Below are 21769 nucleotides of genomic sequence, written 5' to 3'. Positions count from 1 at the left end.
TGTTTATCGGACTAACTTGGAAACTAAATAATAATTTCGTTTCCTCTCTTTTACTCGAAAAAATTGAGCAACATCAGTGTTTATAAGGTGATTTGTAGTGCGCGTTTATGTTTAATAAACGGGACACTGACCAAAAGCACAAGCAAAAACATGATTATACCATGTACAGACTGTTGGACTAGAAAATGCTAAGTTTGCTTCATTAAACTAAGCAGGAGTCTGGTTCATGTTCATATGCATTAACGCACCGTTTGAGTTTAGATCTGTACCAATCCAGCCCATTAAGATTCGTGCGAATATGTAAAACGGTATTCAATACCAATTTTTGTTAAGAAAAACATTTACTGTTCAAACGCATGAATCAATGATCCGGATACAATGTTAAATTATTGACAGGCAAAAAAAAAATTGAAAAAGGGGCAAAAAATACAAGGTAAACAATAATCCTTGGAGGAGAAACCTCGCCTCACAGTTTCCTTGGCATCTCCTGGGGGACACCGTATTAGATACAAACTTTATTATGGCTACATGAATCACCTCAATTAACAATCAGTCCCTCAAAATTTTGATTGTGCAAAAGAAAATAAAAAATGTCGCAGTTGGTCCTACAAAGAAGCACCTTTGTAATATCTCACAACAGCATCCTTCGCATGTCGGAGAAGTTTGATGCCAGCTCAGTCAGAAACTTACCTGTGATCAAGAGAAATGTTGTCAACTATAATTTTCAAACCTTGCAACTTCTTTTGCCATAAATCAGACCTACTGGTCTCATGTCTATTGTCTCCTTAATCAGGTGATTAAGATGAGAATTTTTGGTTTCACGAGGTACTTATCTCACGTATAAAGTTTTAATACTAGAGCCCAGCAGGCTGCCAAAGCAAATGTAATAAAGAAATCTGTATCAGTGTTTTCTTGAATTAAATTTTTATAGCTTACCTGATGTCTGTCCATCAAAGACGCGGTGGTCAGCAGATAAGGTCAACTTCATCTTTGAAACAGCAACAGGCCGCTCAACTCCTGGATGGTAGAAAAAAAATGAGTTAAATAATTAATCAATGCATAACTAACAAATTAGCAAAACTAAGGATATAGTTAAAATAGTGCAGATACATACCATCACTGCCGATCACAGGCTCAACAATAGTATTACCTCTCCCTACAGCAAGTATGCCTGCCTGCATGGTGAAATTTGGAAATAATTGATGGTAAGCCGGTAAAATAACTTGAATAATTAATACAATTGGAAACTAAGTAAAAGTAAATAAACAGTAGAACAGGAACCTGAGGAGGGTTGATGATAGCACAAAAGTGGTCCACAGGATACATCCCAAGATTTGAGATGCTGCATGATATCAAGGCTCTCAATAAGAAATCAACTGGGCATAATAAAATGAAATTCAGAAATAGCATCAAGTCACCTGAAAGTGCCGCCTTGAAATTGATCTGGGGCAAGTTTCCCAGCCCGTGCCTTCTCAGCTAGCTCCTTTACCTGTACAAGTTTCAGTGCAAGAAAAATGCAATTCCTTGTGCAGTTCTGACATGCTCAACAAAAATCTAATAAACTTGGATTGAAATAAACTGTAGTTAAGGGAAGAACATTATTGGTAATGTTGGAGGGTATGCCATCCAGATGTCTAATAACAGATTAAGAGGGGGAAAACTAGTTCTATGTATAGCAACGGTATACGTGCGTAAATAACTAGAAGCATAGTTTTGTACCTCTGATGATATTGCCGATAAAGATTTCTGGTCGGCATTGCGGATGATAGGAGTCATCAATCCCTTTTAAAAAAAAAATAAGCATTAACAAAGCAAAAAAAAAAATTCAAATCAAATTAGTAAACAAAGATAAAATCTAGATTTCTGCACCTTCTCGGTAGCAACAGCTATGGATATATCAACAGCATCACACGGGCTAGTCTCTCCCTTTTCTTCGTTCCAGTAAGCTATGCAATTATCAAGGGGGATTAGAAATTGTCCCAAAAGGGAAAAAGAGGAAGAGTTCAGTAGAGAAAGGAGAGAGGAGAGCATACCATTAGCTCATAGATTGAAATGTCACTAGGAGATGGTAGACAAACTATAGGATGTAATTCTAATTTTATGATTCAATACATAAAGCAACCTCTGATTTATTCTCCAGAGAGAGAGAGAGAGCATACCATTTGCTTCGGGCACTTTTCTCAATGCAAGGGCAACAGCTTTTATGATGATATCATTTACAGAAACTTTCATATTGTGCTGCTCTGCATGTATTAAGTCATAACAACAGTAAACCTCCATGAATTAAAACATGCACTGCAACACCACCATTGATTAAAAATTAAAAAAAAAAAAGTAAGGGAATGAACATATATTACACCTTTAAGTTCCTTTCTGAAAGCAAGGAGTGGATCCAAGATGACATCTGGCATCACAACAATTAATTTGATATTTCAGTTGCCATATAACTAAAACACACTGAAAGTCTAAATGTCATCTTTTATATTAGCTTGTGACATATCCAAGCACATACCTTTAGACAAATAGAGATGTGGGGTGGTTTGCTTTGATTCTATCAAGCGCTTTGCGATGATCTTTGCAAAAAAAATATAAAAAAATGGTACATCAGTTATAGCCTAAAATGTGATACAATAACTTATTATGAGACAATAGGATTGAGAGATTCCTTTTTTTCTTTTTCTTTTTACCAGTAAGCAATTAATTACCTACTATTAATTAACTAAAATGAAGAAATAATATTTACAATGTGTTTGTTGGACAATTAGGGTATAGAAATTGAAATTCAATAAAATTATAGCACAAAAAAAATTAAGCTTCAGGTTCTCTCAGATTAGGCTCAGTGATATCCAAGATGTGCAATGTTAGTATTTAGTCCGAACTCAGTAAATATTTTACCATTACATGTCAGGTTAATCCCCCATATTAACCCTTGTAGACCCAACTTTAAAAATGTCTAAAAATAATTTGCAAACCAGCCAAGATCTGTACATCAATTAGTCACAGAAAACCCTACCTTGCGGATCTGGCTGTTAGGTAGATCTTCATAAGTATTTAGTTTATCCTTGCTAGTTTGCACTGGACTTTCTTTTTTGACTGCCACTTTTTCTTCAGAACGGTCAGATTTTTTAACAAAAGATCCAGATTTTACTGCAGCTAACACATCACCCTTCAAGAGAGTGCCACGTGGGCCCGAGGCTTTAAGCAATGACTCTTCCAAGCCATGCTCTTTTATGAGCAGCTTGGCTGCTGGGCTTACCCTAGTGAATTTTGTTCCTTCATCAGTCTCTTTGTTAGCCTCTTTTTGACTCTGGGTCGTTTCCTTTGTTGTGGTCTTAGGCTTTGCCTTGGTTTCTTGTGCTATATCAGCAGGGATCTTTCCAATATCCTCTGGATCTTCAACCTTCAAACAGGAATAATATAAAAGTTAAACAATACATATAAATAAAGTTCCAGGGAGGGACTAAAATTATTTGAGAATATTACAAGGTTAATTTGTACCATAATAGCAATAGGTTGTCCAACAAGAATGTCCTTAGAACCTTCTGGTGCCAATATCTTGGCCAAAAAACTGTGATGAAAAAAAAAATTCATAAGAGAGAGCAGAAGAGTATATTTACTTGACATTTTATTAAGACCGGTGTTAAAACAAGAAATCGTGAAACTATAACAGTATTACCCCTCTTCAAGACATTCAAACTCCAGTGTTGCTTTGTCTGTTTCAATTTCACAAAGCACATCACCGACATCTATCTGAAAATAGAGGAATACTAATAAAAATAAATACTAACTCTAAACAATTTTGTAATTTCTAATTTTCCAATAGCAAGAAAATGTATGCCCAACCTTATCCCCCTCTTTCTTTCTCCATGTTGCAATGTTGCCTTGATTCTGATAGCAGACATAGGCCAAGTTAGCTTATAGTATGAAGTAAGAACACAGCTCATCACAGGTACGCCTTCTAAACTAAATAAGATGATTATTATTATATATTTTTTCACAATTTCAAAATCCTTTTACATACCATAGTTGGAGAAAGCGCTGGCATGCCTAGTACGATGTGTGGAGGGAGATCTGACAATTGCATGTTATTTAGATTTCCTTCAGAAATGGTGTCATGAGAAACATTATTATATCACAATGGAGGTAACTTACCAGTAAATGCTTTCACAGCCTCTTGTGTCGTTTCCTTTGAAGCAGTTTCTGGCTTTGACTCAGTTACTTTGGGTATCTCGGCTGGGATATTTTTAATATCCTCTAAATCTTCAACCTTCAGAAATAGCATTAAGAAATTAAGACAATGAGAAAAAAAAAGGACGGTTAATTTTTTTTTTTTAAAAGAATCAAATATAAGGACAAAAAGGTCATTTGTACTGTTATAGCAATGGGTTGTCCAACAAGCACATCCTTTGAACCTTCTGGCACTAATATCTTTGCCAAATAACTACACATGAGGAAAAAAAAGGCAAATTTAATTTGTGGAATATGTATTGCAACCTGTGCAAAAAAAAAAAAACTAGGAAAAAAATAAACAACAATACCCTTCTTCTTGGCTTTCAAACTCAAGCGTAGCCTTGTCTGTTTCGATTTCACATAACACATCACCAACTGCTATCTACAAAGCAATTCAAACAGTAATAAAAAAACAAACATATAGATTAAATAAAATTAAATAGGAGAATCAAAAGTACATAACATATCTAAATGTTGGGACTTATAATAGAATTAGTGCTCCTCACCTGATCCCCTTCTTTCTTTTTCCACTTAGCAATGTTACCTTGATTCTGTTCATATCACAGACAGCCAAGTTAGCTTCTTTAGAATCCCATCAGAAAATGCAATTGCATTTCTTTTAGCTAAAATATAAATTATTTGTCATGTTTTTCACACATTCCAGTATGGTTGCTGATATTTAATAGAAGAAGTCAAAATTAGGCCTCGACTTCCGCATTACATTCACTTAGGCCACTGAAATTTTTTGTTTTGTTCAATTAGGCTCCTGTGATTTCCGTTCACTCACTTTATAGCAAAGAATTGTACAATCGACTTCTCAAAATATATTGCTAATAGAATATACACTTATGTGACTTAAAATACCAATGCTTGTTAACCTGGACCGAAACATCTAATCACATAAGTCAAAAGCCCTTAACCTAGGCATATTAGCCCTAACAAGTTATGAACGGTACAAAGGTAAGGGGTCTAAGGAATACACCGAATTACAACAGTAACAATTATTTTGGTGGCCTCTTGATTTTGTAGAATATGAACTTAAACTTGATTGTTTATTAATTTCTATTTTGAATGATTAATGCCTAAGTGTGATTTGGGCATGTAATATTTGTCTCATGAAACGAACCTAAACCAACATAAATCACCGTGTAAACATAACTGAATAACATGAATCATGAAGGGGATGTGTAGTTTGGGAATTACATGCAGTGTGATCCACATGCCTATCCCCAATTTGATCACTTTATCTTAATTTGATTTTGAGGTCAATGACAAATTCGGAGTGAATAATTAACTGAATAACTACATGATACATACAAATAACATAATATCATATAAAAGTTAACTGCATGATATTTGTAAAAGTATATCATATAAAACATAAAACATGATACATAAAATACAAACTCCCACTAAATCTGACAATCCTCTTTAACATAGATACCCATGTGAGCGACATGCTCGTGAAACTGTTTGGGTCATGTTCTTAGTGCCTAATTTATTACTATTGATCTTGTACATAAAGAACTCTATATATGTTGCTCATGAAATAGACAAAGATCAACAATACAGACTTCTCATTTTGGGATTTCGATTTTGGTTATTAACACCTTAGCATGATTGGGGCATGATGCAGCACTAAATTGTAGGCTTTTAATTCATCCTCGTCAAAATGTACACTATGCCATCCTTAAAAGTAGGATGTTTCTAAGAGAGAACTAAAAGTTCTTTCCTCAAAGAGAGGGAAAGAGAGAGAGAGAGACTAAAAGTTACCCACCATAGTTGGAGAGAGAGCTGGCATCCCAAGAACCATGTGTGGAGGGAGACCTGGAAAATTGCATATTTTCATTGGTCTTATTTTTTTAAGAAAACAACACATTGTAATATTAAGAAGAATATTTAAAAAGAGCTAAATTACCAGTAGATGAAAAACAACGACTTTGAAGAAAAAACTGCATTAGAAAAATTTAATCAGATCCAACTAAGAAAAAATGATTAGGACATGAAAAAAAAAATATTACTATTTTTTTTTTTTGGAACAAACCAAACTCTTTCACTTACCTTGTATGCTGATAGGTCCGGTCCATTTACAGTGACAGATGCTAAAGGTCTGTCCCATGGAAAACAAAAATCAAATTTCAAAATGTCAGCTCTTTGTATATAGTATGTTGGTGGCCTGGAGCAACTAACATTGGTGAGATAAAATGGAAATTAAGATAGAAGCATGCCTGATGGTAGTGCATCTACTAATACCAATCAATGAATTCCTTCCACGAGACAGCCTACATGTTGCAGATTTATATAGGAATAAGTAAGTGCGAGATGCTGCAATAAAGTCTGAATCATGATATTTAAACTATAAGAGACACAATATGGTGCCATGGTGTTGTCTCATTTTTCTTGTCCAAAATTCATCATAAATTTAAATCAAGTTTTACAGATAATCTGACTGGCCTTCAACTTTGTGCAATTTCCTTTGTCCTTTCAGTTTTCTTCAATGAATTATACCGAGAGTGTTTGTACCAAAAGTACCATGCTGTTGAATCTTCTATTGACAAATGAAAGTTTACCCCTCAGATTGGAGTTACAAATGCAATACTTAAAGAGAGAGGCTACTTGCTCATAAACTATTGCAATTCTTTGTTCAGATAAGCATATATTTTTCAATTTAGTATTTTTGGTTTGAACAGAAGTCCCACTGAATCAACTAGAGACAGAACTACCATCGAAAGCTCTGAAAATCTGCGTGAGTTACCACTCCTCAAATACTTAGATAATCACGCTGGATGTATTCAGTGGCTATTTTAAAAAAGTTCATAAATCCAGGTTTAAAATGGATCACACCACAAACAAACAAAGAACATAATTTGACAAGAGCACAGGGATTCACCCGAGGAGAAGAGATCGTATATTCGCCATAGTACTTCAATTCACTCCGTCTCGTCAAAATCCAAAGCCTCCTTACAGTTCAGCAATAGCTTGTTTTAGCTTCCAAGACAAATCGCATTAAAAGAAAGCAAACAAGGAAATTCCAAATGATAAAATTAGGTAGATCAATTGTATCTCGAGAGAGAGAGAGAGAGAGAGAGAGACGAGGTCTGGAAGGTGGAGCTACCAACAAATGCAAGGCGATTCAACGGGCGATCGGAGCGGGGGAGGAGAAGAGAAGGTAGAAGAGTTATACTGGAAAAAAGAATGAACAATTCGTCGATTCGGATATTATCGGATCCGAATATCTCTCTTGTGAACCCGGTCAAGAGAAGCTGACCGGTTACCATTATACTATTACCAAGTACCAACCTGAACCCCCAAGGCCCCAAATAACCCAATTTTTTAGTTTAGATCCGGACCTCCGATTCAAATCCGAACCAATCTGATCCAAGGTATAATGCACGAGACTTTTTTAATCTGACGATCTAATTCGAATCTGATAGTTCGGATTAAAACTCAAAAATTGAGTTACTATAGAAGATCCGAACTCCCCAAACTGATGGGGGAAGCGTATCCTGTGCGGAGCTGTGTAGAGCTTTTAATCTGGTCTGTTCGTTTCGGATCGGACGGACCCGATTAAAAGTTTTTGCAAATTTTGATTTTTTTCAATTCGTGCAAAATCTAATCTGGTCCGTCCAATCCGAAACGAACAGATCAGATTAAAACCGCACAGCATACGCTTCCAACTGACGGGTGCATATTAAAGTTTGGAGTCTCGCATAGAGTCTAACGAGTTTTCAATGAATCAAAATAAATTTGATGCCTATGGAATTGAAGGGTTAAAATACCTCATGTTTTTTGTCTTATCCCGTATAGAGTGTAATGAGTTTTCAATGAATTAAAAAAAGTTTGATGCCTATTGAATTGAAGGATTAAAATACCTCATGTTTTTTATGTTTTATCATAGATTTCACTTTTTAAAGTTTTAACGGTTAATTAACCGCTCACCATTATATCTATATTAAAATATGTTTGTAGATCATATTTTTATATTTTTATAACTTTATTATTATTTTTTTGGAAGCTGATAACAGTACCCGCAGGAGGACCACTAAAAATTAAATGTAAAAAAATAACTTTTAGTGGGAATCGCAAAAACTTCACAATTCGAATTTTTTTCCTAAAATATTAATATCTATGCACGGAAGTATTTATATCTATGAGGTAAACAATTATTTATTGTGTGGATACTGTAGCGCGACGATAATAATACCTACATCACTGTACTCGCACTGTACCCGCGGGGGACCACCGAAAATTAAATGCAGAAAGATAACTTCCTGCAGGGACTGCAAAATCTCCACAATTTTAATTTTTTCCATATTATTAATATTTACGTGATTTTTTCTTTCAAATGAGATCCATGATGACGTACTTTCAGACTCATCGTCGCGCAAGTATTTATACCTCACCGTACAAGTATTTATACCTATACTTGCAAGCATTTTTTACATATGACACTGAAAGTATTAATATCTAAGTATTAAAAGTATTTATATTTATACATTGAAGTATTTATATATATGAGGTCAACTATTTTTGTTAGAGGAAAGCTGACGCGGGAATGATTGGGGAACTCAACTACGAAGGTATACATATCTGTAGACACCCCAAATTGTGTAGTCTTGGAAAAAATATATGCTTACATCAAACTCTGAGTAGTGAAATTAATGACGAATGAAGAATACAATCTCGAGGTATCTGCAAAAGAGGTATGCTGTGTAATTGATTTTTTTTTGGTTAGTGTCATTTATTGTCTATTTTTTGAGTTGAATATATATGTGCACTATAAGGTGAAAATTAATGCAGCACGAGAATATTATATAATTATATCCACGATAAAAAAAAATTATTATTACTGACGGTATCATATTCATGGGTACTTATTTTTGTCGACTTATTAATGACATTAGTCATTCATTTATCTACGGTTTTGAAATAAATTTTATTAGTATAATCTCACAAAATTAAAATAAAATCCAAACATATGACGAGAAAAGATATACTTCTCAGATATATTACCTTGCAAAATTAAGATAAAATCTAGAAATATGACAAAAACCAGTTGTTTTAAAGTGGCTAATTTAGCCCTGATTAAAGAAGAATGTCAAATTTTCAATATACAACAAAATACTGGTTTTAACATGTTATTCTATTAAGACGCGAATTAAATTATGGTAATATCTTTAATTTAAATTATGGATGGTGCCATCCAACACCAACATCCAATAACTTATTAGAATTGCATTTTTCAGATGAAGCCTTATGACTAAAATTTGTTCTTTTCTCCAGTACACCCTGCATAGATAATTATAAGGATTACTATTCGGCAAATGTAGGACCTATCGGTAGTGATAAGTCAAATCCAAAGTCTTACTTAAAAATATACATATATAAATAAATAAACAATATGATAACTTATAAAAGAATGGAAGACTGATGCACTCATCGTTGGATTCTTTCCTATAGCAGGTGCAACATGAAATACAATTGATGGTTAGGATGATGATTGAACTCAACTCAACCTTAGGCAGCTGAGTTTCAAAGGAAATAGTCATACCATCAATGTGTTACACGAACCATGTTTTAATTATGATAGCCATATAAAACTATATGCTGGATTGCAGTTCTTCTTGATATCTAGCTATATTGGATTTTAATCACATATACATCTTTCAAAAAGAATATGCATAGTTTGATCCTATCAATATTATTTTCAGTAAAAAATTTTGAACCACCAGAATAATTTTATAAATATGCAAGCTCTTAGAATTCACGCTTTAGTTGGGAAGATATTACAATATTAAAGACATATTATTATTTCCATATTGAAACTTCTTAATATTCAACGTACAAGTCATTTTTTAGTGTTCTAGAATTAGCAAATATATTTTATGATGTCACAAAAATTCAGAAAAATATATTTCATGAAGCTTCATGCATGATTATACCATGTCTTAAAGCTAGACAAATTTAAAGAAGTCTCATGAATGGATTTAGTTATTATATGGCAAGTTGTGCTTATAAAATATAGGATAATTATAATATCCCCCGGCTTACCATCCCCCATCTATCCCCCGTCAAAGTAGATCAATTTTCTAACTGTAATTATCAGTTTCAACTAATTTGTAGTCCCTACAAACTAATCTTTTTCTTTCTTCAACCATTTTCAATTAGTCAACCTACCTCCACCTCCATGAGAGCACCTCCACCATCTCCATAGATCTGGTGACATCCCAAATTGTTGCGTGCTTCATCTTCTTCCCTTCTACGCCTCCATACACGCTGTCTACCGACCCGACCACTAGAAATCTTACCATCTCGAAAATCTCCACGTCCTCTCCCACCGGATCCATCTTCCCTGGAGCTTGTCGTTCGTCGTCGTCGGAGGATCGCTGGAGGATTGTCGAGGATCAGCGGCTAGTATTGATTCTGTTAGACTTCTGTCACACCCCAGATTTTTACCATCCGGAGCGTGATTATATAAGCATCTTCACACCCTTCCTTGGCCCGTCAACCTACGTCGCCAACAGAAATGAAAACAAAACAACAAAACGGAGTCAGCTACAAAGCTCAGTAACCGGTTATTTAACGACGCGCTTCTCTATAATAGGCTTAATTTAACAACAATTCAAATAGGCCGGATTAATCCACACAAATTCACATCAAATTATGCACGCATATTTAACCAGCAATAACACGTCGGTCTAGGTTATCCGTAAAACAAGTCACATCATATTCACACACATGTAATCCCTGTCACAGGCAATTCTCACATTCTCATAACACAATTCCTTTAATCCGCCAATCCAATGGGAAATCCATCCAACATTGGAAGGCCGCCAACCCACTGGGAAATCCATCCAACAATGAGAGGCTACAATCACATATCAAATTCCAACCTCAGACCCGCTATCTCGTTAAATATGCCATCACAATTCAATATGCAATTCCAATATTCAAATCAACCATACAAAACGAAAAACACAGTTATAGAGAAGTCCGGTTACCTGATAGTGAGATATTCAGAATTTCAAATCGGATTGCAATGACAACTCAGAATCACTGCGACGTAGTCAGAATTCAGAACTCGAATCAAATATACAATCGAATAATAATCAATATAAGATGTGTATTCATTTTAAAATGAATTATTAAATTATTATTTGTCAGTAAGCACAAATAGGAGATAGATACAAATCATACCTAGTCGAATAGTTTGATAAACTGCTGATGAGTTTGCCACAAAAAACATGGTGAAATGAGAAAGAATTAAATAATTGAGGAGGCGGTTATTATAATCTTGAACAGAGATGATAATGCAGGGAAATTAGTAAGAGGCTGAATAAATGAAAATAAATGGAGCGATGTCAATTAAAACAGAGGAGGTTTCAATTTATAGAGAACGAAATATGAACCGACAGAGGAAATAGAAAAGTTACCATGCATAACCGCCTTTTACAAGGCGTCGTTTCCACTTTTATTTCCTTTTTTTTATTTACTGTCTAATTATATATTTAATCAAAATATGTAATAAAGAGGAGACGACATAGACAATTAAATGTCCGAGATTGCATTCCTATTTAATCACCCGCAAAAAATAGTAAATAAATAATTGTAACAATTAATATTTACTATAGTTTGTTCATCTAAGCAAATTAATTTATAATTCTTCAATTAAATAATGAAAGAAAGGAAATAAAAAGTATTAGTTTATCTCCAAATAATTAGAATTCAGATATTAGCAAATCAAATTCTTATTCTAATTATCTCTTTATATTTTCATCAACACAAATAAAATATTTTACTAAAAGACCAACGATTTTTCTTTAAAAAAATAACCTTGTAAATATAAATAACAGTGATTCAATTTTTGATACATTGAGCAGGCATGGCAGTGCTTGTGCTACTAGCCATGTCTGCCATGATCGTTTGTTAAACTCAGTTGTTTATGAAATAAATGTGGCTTTATTTATATTGTTATTGATAATGTATGTGATGTGCACACGATTTACGTATTAATACGTGGCGGGTTGTCTCGGGGTGTGACAACTAAGTTGGTATCAGAGCCAGCACATACAATATCAATAATTTCCCGCTAAGTGAGTGCGTGTTAAGGTCTTACCTTTAGAATCCAAATAATACAATAAATACATAATCTCGTTGAGACTTTATATAATTTAGTTCACTTAGAAATAAGTGTTAAGATCTTGTCTTTAGAATTTTTAACGTCAACAATTTCTATCAGAAATTTAATTATTATTATTATTATTTTGTTTTTATCCAACAATCGTAATTCCGAATTGGAATAATTATTAAAATTTGGAAATTCTGAAATTGATGTCTAAATATAGTTCCACTAAATTTCGACTTAGTATGTATTTTATTCATTTTATTTATTTATTTTAAGAAATCATTAATCTACTAATATTAAAGCAAAGAAATTTAAATAGTCTTTAATCTATCAATCATGTAAGGAATATATTTAATCTAATTAATCTATCTAGATTACTAAATATAATAAGGGAAATAAATAATTTCCAACATTGCTATTAGTCAGCAAAGATATTTTTTCTATTTATTTTATCTTCATGAGGCCCAATACCGATTAATTAGAATTTTACATATCGAAAGTTTTATTAAAGTAATATCTTTTTTATACATTAGTACACTTCCTCAATATTCTTAAAAAAAAAAAAAAAAAAAAGAAGAAGAAAGAGAATGTAACATCGTTTTTTTTTTCATTACAACAACTACGTACGACTGTATATTTCGAATGAATTAATTTCATCTAATTTGTTTTCATACTACTTTCGTTAATATCATTTAATACCAATCTCATTGAATTTGTTGTCAATATTTCATTCAAATTATTTCGAAATAATATAGTAATTTTATCAGAGTGGCGCAGCGGAAGTGTAGTGAATATTTATAAATTCTTCTTTTTATGAATTTTGCGGACAAAATTCTTTTTAAGGGGGGGAGGATGTAACATTCTGTCACGTCAATTTTTTTTTCATTATCATAAAATATCTCGAGAGAACATAACGACTATTATAAGTATCTATATATATAATACTTCATCACGACTAGGTACATGTAATAATCTGCCACGTCAATTTTATTATTGTTGTTATTATTATCATCATCATCATCATTATTATTATTATTATTATTATTATTATTGTTGTTGTTGTTGTTGATGTTATTATATATTGTATATTGTTTTATTTTATCAATAAAAATCTAGGAACAAATAATATTCATACTTTATATATAATCAAGTATAAGATACAAATGATATGGAATGCAATACATACATTCTAAAATATTAGAATGATAACATAAAGATCTACAATTTTATATTATATCGTTTTACATTATTCTAAGGCCTAATATGCAAATATTGTATCAAGTAGAATCATCATGTGATGAAATACTCAAAAGAATAATATCGGATATACAACGAATATTATAACCATAACATCTAGCTCTAATTTGAGTAAATTAAAAATATATGTATAGAAAGCTTCTTAGAAAGCATATTTATACTTTATGCTTCCTCATATTTGAACGTAAAGTTAATATATATGCATAATAAAAGACATATAAAATAATTACGATCTTAAATTATCTTTCCTTAAATTTTGTTCTTTCTTCCTACATTCCCTACTCATTTTTTATTTATTTACTGAATAGTATTTCACTTTATGTAGCATTTAGTCATAGTTAAGAGAGGAATATTGCAACGCCTCGTAAATTGAGAAATAATATAGGCACGACTCAATCTGAATTTAGTCACAGTTAGTAAAAATAATTACAAAACTTAGTTGTCACACCCCGAGACAACCCGCCACGTATTAATACGTAAAGCGTGTGCACATCACATACATTATCAATAACAATATAAATAAAGCCACATTTATTTCATAAACAACTGAGTTTAACAAACGATCATGGCAGACATGGCTAGTAGCACAAGCACTGCCATGCCTGCTCAATGTATCAATTATTGAATCATGAAAAAGAAATATAAAAACTAAACAACATGTGGCAATTATTAATTATGGGTCTTTCCGCATAGTCTCACTCTTGTCCTTGCTCGAATCCTTCCTCTTCATTACCTGGAACCCACATAAAAGTGGAACGGGTGAGAGATCGAACCTTCTCTCAGTGCGGGATTTAGTTCCAGCCCAGAGCTTATAAAACCTTTACTTACATTCACAAATATGATAAGAAAATAAAATGCGAATGCTTCTTTTAATGCAATGCATGTTCTATCATTACTTACTACTTTCATTTATTTAAATAAAAATCCGTTAATCTTGTTCGTTTGCCTCACTAGACGGTGAATTCATATGCCGCTAGGTCTTGGCGTGATAGGACCGCTTCCGCCTTCAATCACGTCCGTGAAAGGACCGCTTGCGCCTACGATCACGTCCGTGAAGGGACCGCGTCAGCCTACAATCACATCCGTGACAAGACCGCTTTCGCCTACAGTCACGTTAACGAGGGGTCCAGTCGAAACTAAACCCAATGTATACATCCCAATATGCAAGCATATTGGCCCCTGTTCAATTACCATATTCGTTCTTTTTCAAAAACACATTTATTCAATCGCACAGTTTATGCCATGCTCAACACATCCTATTCATGCAAGTCCATTGGTCAATATATGAATCATATCATTTCATGCAAATTATTTGTGTCTACTCAAGTCATACGAATGGTTCGACAACAACATGCATAAATCCAACTAATGCAATAATAATAAACAATTGAATGACAATAGAAAAGTAAAATAATTTTATAAAGTCTAGGAAATCCGCACCTGTTGCCGTAGAAGATTCCTAATTGGTCTTCTTTTCTTTCAGTACTTTGAAACCCGAACCTAAGTCATGTAAATATTACTTCTAATTAATATGGTTTGATGACAGTACTTGTCATCCATATTTTCTAAAGTTATTTAATATTATTTACAATTATATTCACAGATTATTAGATCTAACTTCTAAACTTTAACTAGTTTAATCCTTTATATTATAGTACTATTAATTAAGTCTAGACAAATAATTTAAATAAGAACCCAAGAAGTTTGATTTAGGGAATATTTAATAAATTATTTTCGAAACTTTGATCCTCCAGAAAAAAGAAATATAATAACAAAAATAATAATTGTATCGATCTGACACCAATCAAAATAAATCACTAAATGTATAAACAAATGAAATATAAGCCTTTTATCTATTAGAATTAAAATCAAGAAACATCAATTAAAGGAAAGGATCGAATCCGAAATTTTTGCAAGGTATAGCAAGCATTTCTACAATGAAGGAAACATATATCCTCTTACCCATTATAATTTATGAAAAATAAAGTTACTCTAGCATATATTTGTTTCTGTGTCGAAACGTAATTCTAAGATTTAAAGATATGAAGATCTGAACTTTGTCATAATATATAGATAAGTATATATAAAAACAATTTCATTAAGCCTCTTACTAACTATATATTATTTGCTAGCCAAACTTACTATTAATAATAATAGAACAGAAATTTAAAATTTAATGGAAATAAATTCCACAATTTTTTTATTAAAAGAATCATAAGGAAATAAAATATATGCATGGCCGAACTCTATTTCGTTAGATAATGAAATAAATTTATTTTTAATAAAGATTGAATACAAAATCTATGGCCATACAGTATTTGAATTATTAAATGAACAACAAAGAAGAACATAATATAAAGAAAGAGAAAAGAATTGTACAGATGTAATAAACTACGATTTATTCGTAATTATTAATTACTATTTATCTATTTCATTATTTTTGTGATGATCGAATTAACTCCACTAATTTAATGCTTGAATTGAATCTAATTAATTAGCGGTATTGTGAGTTACCTCAGAAGTTCGAACACACATAAAATAGGATGACAGTTGTGGGTGGTGTTCAATAGGGCAACGCATGACGATCGAAGCACATCGCTGCGGTGGCTGCCGGAGTAGCGGCGGGCTGCTGCCTTGGTTAAATGTGGCTGCCGCAATCTTTATTCATTTTTGTTTAAAAAGAAATAGAGGCGCTGGGTATTCTAATGGGCAACATTCTCTCTGTATGGTATATTTATAAGAAACTTTACATGGTCCTTCTGGTTGTTTAATTGGCTAGATTCATTCAGAGGAATTATGGAAGTTAGTGGAATTTAAGGAGCAATTTGTGGTATGTTTTTATTCTTCATTTGAAATGTAAATTTGAGCATTTTGAGAAGGGCCTTCCATATATTCATAGCTAGATTATATCAAATGACAATCCATCAAGTTATCATTCTTGATTTATTACATCAACGTGTTTCCGAGTCCAATATCTCTCATGGTCTATATATATATATATATATATATATATATATATATATATATGGCAATATTTCTTTATATATTAACGTATAATTCTATATCTATATATATTAGACTTTTTATTGGTGAGTTTATTTGATTCCTATACATATAATGTAGAACTTATACATTCATATTTTAAGAAATCTCAAAATATAAAAGTTCTAGGTCTCTTTATTATTTACCTTTTCGATAAAAATTGCACGTAGAAATCATTAATGTACGTACCATATTAACTTCTAATAAATTATCAGAACATAATTGTAGGATTTATTACATGAATTAAATATTTAAACACGATTAATATTGCATAGACAATTTCGGAAAATATATGATTAAATTAGTATTTATTTATTGCGTTCAATATTGTTCGTTCCTAAGTTCATTGATTAATAAAAATATATATATATATATATATATATATTCAACGTGACGGAGTATTACATCATTTCCCTCTTAAAAAGAATTTTGTCCTCAAAATTCAAATATTAAATTTGTAATTATTTTTACTAACTGTGACTAAATTCAGATTGAGTCGTGCCTATATTATTTCTCAATTTACGAGGCGTTGCAACATTCCTCTCTTAACTATGACTAAATGCTACATAAAGTGAAATACTATTCAGTAAATAAATAAAAAATGAGTAGGGAATGTAGGAAGAAAGAACAAAATTTAAGGAAAGATAATTTAAGATCGTAATTATTTTATATGTCTTTTATTATGCATATATATTAAATTTACGTTCAAATATGAGGAAGCATAAAGTATAAATATGCTTTCTAAGAAGCTTTCTATACATATATTTTTAATTTACTCAAATTAGAGCTAGATGTTATGGTTATAATATTCGTTGTATATCCGATATTATTCTTTTGAGTATTTCATCACATGATGATTCTACTTGATACAATATTTGCATATTAGGCCTTAGAATAATGTAAAACGATATAATATAAAATTGTAGATCTTTATGTTATCATTCTAATATTTTAGAATGTATGTATTGCATTCCATATCATTTGTATCTTATACTTGATTATATATAAAGTATGAATATTATTTGTTCCTAGATTTTTATTGATAAAATAAAACAATATACAATATATAATAACAGCAGCAGCAACAACAACAACAACAACAATAATAATAATAATAATAATAATAATAATGATGATGATGATGATGATAATAATAACAACAATAATAAAATTGACGTGGCAGATTATTACATGTACCTAGTCGTGATGAAGTATTATATATATAGATACTTATAATAGTCGTTATGTTCTCTCGAGATATTTTATGATAATGAAAAAAAAATTGACGTGACAGAATGTTACAACTTCGGCCTTCTTTGCTTCGCTTCTTTGTGCCGAGAACCACCGTCACGGTAGCACCAACTAGGGCTGATGTTGACAGGGACTCTGACAACTCAGGTGGGGGTGGAGCAAGGGCTGACGTAGACTGCACAGAGTCCCTAAATCGCATGGTCCTGAGCTTCATGAAGGACAATATGAGATGAGCACCTTGCACACCACCTGTTTGATAAAATGTCTGAGAGAAGGTTCTTAACTGAAAGTCAATTTTTTTGTCAGGTTATGTTATGATATAGAATAGTTGTTAACTCTATTCAATGGTTTGTTCACTATATTATGGATTGTTCATGTATTTTTTAGAATTCAAAATTAGTGTATTTCTGTTTTATAAGGTGTACATATTTTATTTTTGAGGTGTGAATACTTGATAGTTTTGAATGAATACCTGATATAATAGGCATAAGACAAAATATACTTTATGTTGTATTAGATGTACATGTTTAATTTGTGCAATGTAAATATTTGATTTGTTTGATATGAATACTTGATTTGTTTGAGATGAATACTTGATATACTTGTTTGATCGAAGGTTGTACTGTTCGTCTAGCAAAGACTAAAGCTTCAAGTAGCGAGTTATTTTCAAAGAACAAAGCTTCATTAATGATGAATTAGGTTTCACTAAGAAATGACAGAAAAAATTGAAAGAAATAGAGGTATGAATACTTGATATTTTAGTTATGAATACTTCATATCTTAGAAATGAATTTTTCAACGTGTATTTATGAATACTTCATATCTTAGGAATGAATACTTCAACGTATATGTATGAATATTTTTCATATTACACATTAATATCATCAATTTTTAAAAGAAATTTGTAACAAAATATATTTACCTAACAATATGTTGAAATAAAATACTTTACAATATAAATATTCACACATCAATGTACGAGTGTGAATACTTTCTATTAAATTTGTTTTTTTTATAATACTGTTATCATTACTTCAATAGTTTTGTTTTGAAAAAAATAGAGGTATACGAATAAATACTTTATGTCTTAGAATGAATACTTCAATATGTATAAATGAATACTTGATATCTTAGTGATGAATACTTGTACATCGAACACCTCGAAAGTATGTCATCGTGGATCTCATTTGAAAGATAAAATTATGTAGAAAACATTAATGACGATGATGAATATTTTTTACATTTGCACTTGCACGACGAGGGTGAATACTTTCTCGATAAGAGATGAATATTTGTGCAACGGACAATTCAAAAGTATGTCATCATGGATCTCATTTGAAAGATAAAATTGTATAGAAAACGTTTGTGGTTTTAGATTTGCAAAATTCCTCACAGATCGTCAGAAATATTGGTTAGATTGAACGGAGAAAAAAAATCATCTCTAAAAACGTGTAAAAGATGGATGAGTGATGTGTTCAGTTTTTAAATTTTCACTTGCACGACGAGGATGAATACTTTCTCAATAAGGGATGAATACTTATGTAACGGACAACTCGAAAGTATGTCATCATGGATCTCATTTGAAAGATAAAATTGTGTATAAAACGTTCGTGGTTTTAGATTTGCAAAATTCCTCATAGATTGTCAGAAATATTGGTTATATTGAACGGAGAAAAAAAAATCACCTCTAAAAACGTGTAAAAGATGGATGACTGATGTGTCCAGTTTCTATATTAGCACTTGCACGACGAGAATGAATACTTTCTCGATAAGGATGAATACTTATACAACGGACAACTCGAAAGTATATCATCATGGATCTCATTTTAAAGATAAAATTATGTCAAAAACATTTGTGGTTTTAGATTTGCAAAATTCCTCACCGATCGTCAGAAATATTGATTAGATTGAACGAAGAAAAAAAAATCCCACCTCTAAAAACGTGTCCAGTTTTTTTTTAAAATACTTGATATATTAGGCATGAATACTTGATGTGTTATAGATGAATACTTGATACATTATAAATGAATACTTGCGCGTGCCAGTTGTAAAATATTTCAAATATTATGTGGTCCCCAAATAGTAAGTGGTCCCCCTAGGTAGTTAGTAGTTATTGAAGTAGTTAATGACTGGGGGATGAAATAGGGGATTGTTACGGGGGGATAGCTAGATGCTCCCTAAAATATATACTAAAATCACATTTGCAAGTGGACAAACCAGCCAAAGAACAACTTGTACATCCCTTTTCAGCTATATTCTAGCTCCTTATGTCATTTCAAATCAAAAGACCAACTTATACTTGACATATCAGCAAGATTTTTGCCTATTCCACATGACATTGTTCTTAGATATTAATTAAGTTAATCTTAAAAAGGAATATATTTGTTGGCTTTTATGGAGAATTCTTAGAAGATAAAAGCTACGTACTGGCCAATTTGTTGCAAATCACAACACCTAAATATATATGATATCATCATAAATATATATATGTGCATGTGAGACTCAAATCTGTTATTCCTGTTTATCTATAATCAAAGGTGCAACCTTATTTTATCCTAGATATGTACTTCGATTACCTCATAATTTGCTACTTTGAATCAGGTATCGTGACAATTTAATTAGCAAGGATATGCTATTAATTCTTGTAGTATCTGAGATATTTTCCTCTAAAATTCAGCATGTTAGTTATTTTATAATCAATAATAATTAAAAAAAAAGAAGAAAGGAAAAAACTACAACAAGATTCTTGCATCTAATTTCTTTTCAAACCGGTGTCGACTCGCGTCTGAATTTTTTTTGTGTTCCCGTCAGTGTGTGCTTGAATTTTTTTCTGCATCTTAGAAAAATTAATAAATTAATGTACTCATATTTATTAGCATAAAACATCTCTCTTTTCGTTTAAACAAAATGATTTTCGAGTGAAAGAAGCTGGGGATCCACTATTCTTAGTAAATCATGACAAACATCGTATTGAAGCATATAAAATATATATGGTGCTCATTTAGTGCTTAGTTATTTGTGTTATTTTAGCTTTGTGCCATTATCAACGAACCTATACATAACATACTAGTTAAATATAATGGAAACCATACGTGTAATAAAAACTTGCTAAAGTAGGTGGTTTATATTTATTTGAACTCGTGTAACGTTTTAAAAGTATGCCAATCAACTTTGTGGGTATCCTTTGGATACCCCTGCTACTGCAAGCTAGATGATCCACTCCAAACATCTCAAGTATATATCAGTACAATGAATATCAGCTTGTAATCATCCAACTTAAGACCAAAACAAACTTCTTACTTTATATAAAAATTATCTAGATGAGATCTCAAATAATAAAATCCTAAATTATCTACCTCTATTTGCAAATCTCAAGAACAATTTTCTGATTTTATTCCATACATAAGAAAAGAAAAAAAAACCAGCAAAGGAAAAAAATTCAGCAGCAGCAAAATTCCAGCACCAAATTGAGCAGTGGAAAAATGATATTAAGGACAATATAATTAGCAAATTTATGTATATTAAAAATATATAGTATGGTCATATCTTTGCAGCAACTTTTCAGCTTTTTATCTTCTTGAAAATCACCTAAAATAAGTACAAATCTCTGAAATGAACAGCAGGATTCCAGCTGCTGTACTTTCCACTTGTTCTTGGTAAAAAACGTGATTAAAGTGTGTAAAATGGCCATTAAAATTAAGAAAAACCAGCTAAGTACCTGTATACATTGTTTGGATTTTGCTCCTGCATTATAATCATTATATTTCAGTGTTTTCACAGCCTTTTTCTAATTCTAGTCAAATCTGTTCAAAACAGGATCAGCTGTGGGGCATGGCTTCTTGCAGCAGATTAAGCATGATTTTA

At 31.8% G+C, this 21769-nt stretch overlaps 1 protein-coding gene across 2 annotated transcripts; it reads right to left on the bottom strand.

The window, feature by feature from the left end:
* Nucleotides 1–322: 322 nt before the first annotated feature.
* LTA3 (Dihydrolipoamide acetyltransferase, long form protein) lies at nucleotides 323–7433 on the bottom strand. 2 transcript variants are annotated; one of them, XM_078324446.1, is made up of 25 exons: nucleotides 7346–7433; nucleotides 7121–7190; nucleotides 6459–6512; nucleotides 6292–6340; nucleotides 6149–6182; nucleotides 6008–6057; nucleotides 4737–4781; nucleotides 4539–4612; nucleotides 4372–4441; nucleotides 4153–4267; nucleotides 4022–4071; nucleotides 3844–3888; nucleotides 3677–3750; nucleotides 3499–3568; nucleotides 3014–3400; nucleotides 2513–2573; nucleotides 2360–2404; nucleotides 2160–2243; nucleotides 1870–1946; nucleotides 1720–1782; nucleotides 1419–1489; nucleotides 1282–1342; nucleotides 1115–1175; nucleotides 937–1017; nucleotides 323–690 (listed from the first exon to the last, which is right to left on the bottom strand). In XM_078324446.1, the coding sequence occupies exons 2-25, from the start codon at nucleotides 7147–7149 to the stop codon at nucleotides 632–634; spliced, it is 1809 nt and encodes a 602-aa protein (XP_078180572.1). In that variant the 5' UTR covers nucleotides 7150–7190; nucleotides 7346–7433; the 3' UTR covers nucleotides 323–631. The 2 variants fall into 2 exon arrangements, with proteins under 2 accessions (XP_078180572.1, XP_078180581.1); XM_078324455.1 differs by having other exon boundaries at nucleotides 7350–7432.
* Between the last annotated feature and the right edge of the window lie 14336 nt (nucleotides 7434–21769).

This window comes from Carex rostrata, chromosome 2 (assembly GCF_964058835.1).
Source record: "Carex rostrata chromosome 2, lpCarRost1.2, whole genome shotgun sequence".
Classification (NCBI taxonomy): Eukaryota; Viridiplantae; Streptophyta; class Magnoliopsida; order Poales; family Cyperaceae; genus Carex; species Carex rostrata.
Note: the sequence above shows the minus strand (reverse complement) of the source record. Positions and strands in the feature narration are given on the sequence as shown.